Source organism: Pseudoliparis swirei, chromosome 21 (assembly GCF_029220125.1).
Source record: "Pseudoliparis swirei isolate HS2019 ecotype Mariana Trench chromosome 21, NWPU_hadal_v1, whole genome shotgun sequence".
NCBI lineage: Eukaryota > Metazoa > Chordata > Actinopteri > Perciformes > Liparidae > Pseudoliparis > Pseudoliparis swirei.
In genome coordinates this window covers 1,858,024-1,863,023 of record NC_079408.1, presented here as the reverse complement: position 1 = coordinate 1,863,023, position 5,000 = coordinate 1,858,024, and the positions used below count along the sequence as shown (strand labels likewise).

The following is a 5,000-nucleotide window of genomic DNA, read 5'->3' as shown; positions in this document are numbered from 1 at the left end:
TCAGTGGCTCTGAAGGCCGGATCACTCGGCGGTTTCTGGCTTTACAGCCTTTGAACTTCAAGGTGATGCCTGTAGGGGAGGGGGGGGGGTCCTCTCCTGGGGGAGGGCAGGGTGCTGTGTGCTGGTCGTAGGTTGCTGGTCGTAGGGTGCAGGGTGCTGGTCGTAGGGTGCTTGTCGTAGGGTACAGGTCGTAGGATGCAGGTCGTAGGGTACAGGTCGTAGGGTGCTGGTCGTAGGGTGCAGGGTGCAGGGTGCAGGTCGGAGGGTGCTGGTCGGAGGGTGCAGGGTGCAGGTCGGAGGGTGCTGGTCGTAGGGTGCAGGGTGCAGGTCGGAGGGTGCTGGTCGTAGGGTGCTGGGTGCAGGGTGCAGGGTGCTGGTCGTAGGGTGCAGGGTGCAGGTCGTAGGGTGCTGGTCGTAGGGTGCAGGGTGCAGGGTGCTGGTCGTAGGGTGCTGGTCGTAGGGTGCAGGGTGCAGGGTGCAGGGTGCTGGTCGTAGGGTGCAGGGTGCTGGTCGTAGGGTGCTGGTCGTAGGGTGCAGGTCGGAGGGTGCTGGTCGTAGGGTGCAGGGTGCAGGTCGGAGGGTGCTGGTCGTAGGGTGCTGGTCGTAGGGTGCAGGGTGCAGGGTGCTGGTCGGAGGGTGCTGGTCGTAGGGTGCTGGTTGTAGGGTGCTGGTCGTAGGGTGCAGGGTGCAGATCGGAGGGTGCTGGTCGTAGGGTGCTGGTCGTAGGGTGCAGGGTGCAGGTCGGAGGGTGCTGGTCATAGGGTGCTGGTCGTAGGGTGCAGGGTGCTGGTCGTAGGGTGCTGGTTGTAGGGTGCAGGGTGCAGGGTGCTGGTCGTAGGGTGCTGGTTGTAGGGTGCAGGGTGCTGGTCGTAGGGTGCTGGTCGTAGGGTGCTGGTTGTAGGGTGCTGGTCGTAGGGTGCTGGTCGTAGGGTGCTGGTTGTAGGGTGCTGGTCATAGGGTGCAGGGTGCTGGTCGTAGGGTGCTGGTCGTAGGGTGCTGGTTGTAGGGTGCTGGTCGTAGGGTGCAGGGTGCTGGTTGTAGGGTGCAGGGTGCTGGTCGTAGGGTGCTGGTCGTAGGGTGCAGGGTGCAGGGTGCTGGTCGTAGGGTGCAGGGTGCAGGGTGCTGGTCGTAGGGTGCTGGTCGTAGGGTGCAGGGTGCTGGTCGTAGGGTGCTGGTTGTAGGGTGCTGGTCGTAGGGTGCAGGGTGCTGGTTGTAGGGTGCAGGGTGCTGGTTGTAGGGTGCAGGATGCAGGGTGCTGGTCGTAGGGTGCTGGTTGTAGGGTGCTGGTCGTAGGGTGCAGGGTGCTGGTTGTAGGGTGCTGGTTGTAGGGTGCAGGGTGCTGGTCGTAGGGTGCTGGTTGTAGGGTGCTGGTCGTAGGGTGCAGGGTGCTGGTTGTAGGGTGCTGGTTGTAGGGTGCTGGTCGTAGGGTGCAGGGTGCTGGTCGTAGGGTGCAGGGTGCTGGTTGTAGGGTGCAGGTCGTAGGGTGCTGGTTGTAGGGTGCAGGTCGTATGGTGCTGGTCGTAGGGTGCAGGGTTCTGGTTGTAGGGTGCAGGTCGTAGGGTGCTGGTCGTAGGGTGCTGGTTGTAGGGTGCTGGTCGTAGGGTGCTGGTCGTAGGGTGCAGGGTGCTGGTCGTAGGGTGCTGGTTGTAGTGTGCTGGTCGTAGGGTGCTGGTTGTAGGGTGCAGGGTGCTGGTTGTAGGGTGCAGGGTGCTGGTCGTAGGGTGCTGGTTGTAGGGTGCTGGTCGTAGGGTGCAGGGTGCTGGTTGTAGGGTGCTGGTCGTAGGGTGCAGGGTGCAGGGTGCTGGTTGTAGGGTGCAGGTCGTAGGGTGCTGGTCGTACGGTGCAGGGTGCAGGGTGCTGGTTGTAGGGTGCTGGTCGTAGGGTGCTGGTTGTAGGGTGCAGGTCGTAGGGTGCTGGTTGTAGGGTGCTGGTCGTAGGGTGCTGGTCTTTCTCTTCTTCAAGCGGGTTTCCGTTCACCTCGCTGTCCGTGTGGTCTGAGGTGTGACGAACAGAAGGTACAAAGGAAACAGGAAACAGGAAACACTCGCTGCTGGTTGAGATGAAAACAAAAGGCATATTTACTCTTCATCATATTGATTCATCACATTTAAAGAATCTTTAACCACAACATGGAGGTCCTGGTGGTTTGGTGAAGGGACTCGAACCCGAGCTGATGTGGACCAGCTGGTCCATGAGGACGACGACTTGTTTACATGTGTACATGTTTACATGTGTACATGTTTACTTGAGTACTTGTTTACACGTTTACAGATGAACTTCTCTTCTTTCTCAAACATACATTCATAAATTAAATAAAGTTTGCTGCGTCTCTGAGTATTTAAAGTGGTAGCGCTCCATAAAGACACAAACAGGAAGTGAGACAACTTTTTATTTTTCATTTCTGAAGATCAAACAAAAACATTTGAAACTTTGTAAAACTTTAAGAAAGTTTAAAAATGTATCTGGTTTCATCCCGAGCAGCTCAACATTAAGCTAGCAGCCGTAGCCCGTGCTGTTAGCATTAGCCGTAGCCCGTGCTGTTAGCATTAGCCGTAGCTCGTGCTGTTAGCATTAGCCGTAGCTCGTGCTGTTAGCATTACCCGTAGCCCGTGCTGTTAGCATTAGCCGTAGCTCGTGCTGTTAGCATTAGCTCATCAAAGGATAAAGAAACATTCAGCGACACATTTAAAACATCTCTGCTTTAACTCATCGTCCAATCAGAGGCCTCAGAGCTTGCTCTCAAGCGTCCCGCTGTCCTTTTCTTGACCAATCCCGTGGCTGCTTGGAGTCGTGGCTCCGCCCTCTGTGTCTTCTGCTGACATTTAAAATGTTAGTAAGATGAATGAATACCGTGAAGATGAAACAAAGACACAGTGCTGACCTTTGACCTGCCGGGTCAGGAGGCGGGGTCCGGCCAGGCCGATGCCCAGCGCTCCGATGGGCGCCGTGGTCAGGATGGCTAACACGGCTAACGTTAGCACGTCCAACCCAAACTTGATCAAGGTCTCGTCCCCCTCGTCTCTCGCCAGGTCCAACGCCTTGGACCCGATGGCGGCCTGAAGGACAGAGCCCAACGTGAGCCGCTAGACCACAACACTGAAGGTCCTGAAGGCCCTACAGGTCCTACAGGTCCTGAAGGCCCTACAGGTCCTGAAGGCCTTACAGGTCCTACAGGTCCTACAGGTCCTGAAGGCCCTACAGGTCCTACAGGTCCTGAAGGCCCTACAGGTCCTGAAGGTCCTACAGGTCCTACAGGTCCTACAGGTCCTACAGGTCCTGAAGGTCCTACAGGTCCTACAGGTCCTACAGGTCCTGAAGGCCCTACAGGTCCTGAAGGTCCTACAGGTCCTGAAGGTCCTACAGGTCCTACAGATCCTACAGGTCCTGAAGGTCCTACAGGTCCTACAGGTCCTGAAGGTCCTACAGGTCCTACAGGTCCTGAAGGTCCTACAGGTCCTACAGGTCCTGAAGGTCCTACAGGTCCTACAGGTCCTGAAGGTCCTACAGGTCCTACAGGTCCTGAAGGTCCTACAGGTCCTACAGGTCCTGAAGGCCCTACAGGTCCTACAGGTCCTGAAGGTCCTACAGGTCCTGAAGGTCCTGAAGGTCCTACAGGTCCTGAAGGTCCTACAGGTCCTGAAGGTCCTACAGGTCCTGAAGGCCCTGAAGGTCCTGAAGGTCCTACAGGTCCTAAAGGTCCTACAGGTCCTACAGGTCCTGAAGGTCCTGAAGGTCCTACAGGTCCTACAGGTCCTGAAGGCCCTGAAGGTCCTGAAGGTCCTACAGGTCCTACAGGTCCTGAAGGTCCTGAAGGTCCTACAGGTCCTACAGGTCCTGAAGGTCCTACAGGTCCTACAGGTCCAGAAGGTCCTACAGGTCCTACAGGTCCATCAGGTGGTTCTTGTGGTGTGCGAGGCGGTTCTAGGTGGTCTAGGGGGACACAGACCTGGACGGTGGCCTTGGGGAGCCAGGCCACCGCGATGAAGAGTTTCTCCTTCAGGCTGAATCCTCCGAAGTGGACCAGCAGGAAGGTGACGAGCAGCCGGATCACCAGACCGGTCCCGATGCAGGCCAGACCCAGACCTGAAGGCACAAGAGACACAGCATCAGACCGGCTCAGACCGGCTCAGACCGGCTGCATGGGTCCCGGGTCCTGGATTCTGTGTGGAGGAACAAATAAATGTAACTTGAATCTCTTTGAAACAACAAAGAAACTCGACGATGAAGTAAAAGATTCTCTCCCCAGAAGCCCTGCCCACAGGAGAGGCCCCGCCTCTGTGTCTGGTTAAAGGCACATGGCTATCAGGGGGTTCAGGTTGACTGGGGGGCTTGACCACAAGTAGACCCCCACTGCAGGTCCACATGAGGTCTACACCTGGTCCTCACCCACGGTGCGGGGGTCCAGGGTCTTGATGGTGATCTCGGCTCCGATGAGGCCGAAGAGGAGCGGCTGGAACACGTCCCACGAGAGACCCACCAGGGCCGCCACCGGGGCCTGCAGAGAGTCTGGATCAGCACCGGGACCGGGTCTGGGTCCAGGTGGCTAGTCCACCTGGATGCGGGTCCGGTCTGCGGTACCTTGTCGGTCTTCCAGCCCAGAGCGGCCAGGAAGGCCAGAACCAGCGTGGCGAGACCGCCGGCCCCCGAGAACCCGACGACGTGACTGAAGAACACCGAGAAGATGGAGAGACCCAACAGGATCAGGGTCCTCGTCAAGACCAGGTCCTCCTGAGACAGACAGGCCGTCAGAGACAGACAGGCAGGCAGGCAGACAGGCGGATGGGGACCCTCACCTGGTCTCTACTGGGGAAGCAGCACAGGAACAGACCCAGAACCAGACCGGCCACCGCCCCCCCCACCACCTCCAGGAGGCCCTTCAGGACGTTCATCCACGTAGAACCTGCAGAACCACAGCATGTAGACCCCGAGGACCCCCGAGGAATCCAGAGGACCCCCCAGGACCAGGTGAGCCTCCTGTACCTGTGGAGAAGGCGATCCCC

The 5,000-nt window shown here is 58.2% G+C and overlaps 3 protein-coding genes across 3 annotated transcripts in view; all 3 read right to left on the bottom strand.

Moving 5' to 3' along the window:
• Positions 1-57: 57 nt before the first annotated feature.
• On the bottom strand, positions 58-759 carry LOC130212106 (uncharacterized). Its single transcript, XM_056443242.1, has one exon. It carries the CDS (start codon positions 757-759, stop codon positions 58-60), a length of 702 nt encoding a protein of 233 aa, XP_056299217.1.
• On the bottom strand, positions 756-2,193 carry LOC130212105 (putative proline-rich protein 21). The gene is made up of 3 exons (XM_056443241.1): positions 2,166-2,193; positions 1,840-1,994; positions 756-1,724 (listed from the first exon to the last, which is right to left on the bottom strand). Exons 1-3 carry the CDS (start codon positions 2,191-2,193, stop codon positions 756-758), a joined length of 1,152 nt encoding a protein of 383 aa, XP_056299216.1.
• A 178-nt stretch (positions 2,194-2,371) lies between these two features.
• Positions 2,372-5,000, bottom strand: part of LOC130212218 (sodium/hydrogen exchanger 9B2) — an 11,356-nt gene continuing 8,727 nt past the window's right edge. The window contains exons 9-15 of the mRNA XM_056443402.1: positions 4,981-5,000; positions 4,794-4,900; positions 4,579-4,728; positions 4,387-4,495; positions 3,947-4,083; positions 2,882-3,056; positions 2,372-2,812 (exon numbers count right to left, since the gene is read on the bottom strand). The exon at positions 4,981-5,000 is cut by the window's right edge and continues 74 nt beyond it. Of these exons, the coding sequence (XP_056299377.1) occupies positions 2,727-2,812; positions 2,882-3,056; positions 3,947-4,083; positions 4,387-4,495; positions 4,579-4,728; positions 4,794-4,900; positions 4,981-5,000 (784 nt within the window). The 3' untranslated portion in view covers positions 2,372-2,726. The remainder of the gene's footprint in view (positions 2,813-2,881; positions 3,057-3,946; positions 4,084-4,386; positions 4,496-4,578; positions 4,729-4,793; positions 4,901-4,980) is intronic.

Excerpts from the sequence above, each read along its gene's own strand:
- LOC130212106 (XM_056443242.1), bottom strand. The coding sequence starts at position 759 with ATGACCAGCACCCTCCGACCTGCACCCTGCACCCTACGACCAGCACCC.
- LOC130212105 (XM_056443241.1), bottom strand. The coding sequence starts at position 2,193 with ATGGACCAGCTGGTCCACATCAGCTCGG. Across the intron at positions 1,995-2,165 it reads GCTGGTCCACATCAGCTCGG|ACCACACGGACAGCGAGGTG; the intron begins GTTCGAGTCCCT and ends GTCACACCTCAG. Across the intron at positions 1,725-1,839 it reads AGCACCCTGCACCCTGCACC|CACCCTACGACCAGCACCCT; the intron begins GTACGACCAGCA and ends CCCTACAACCAG.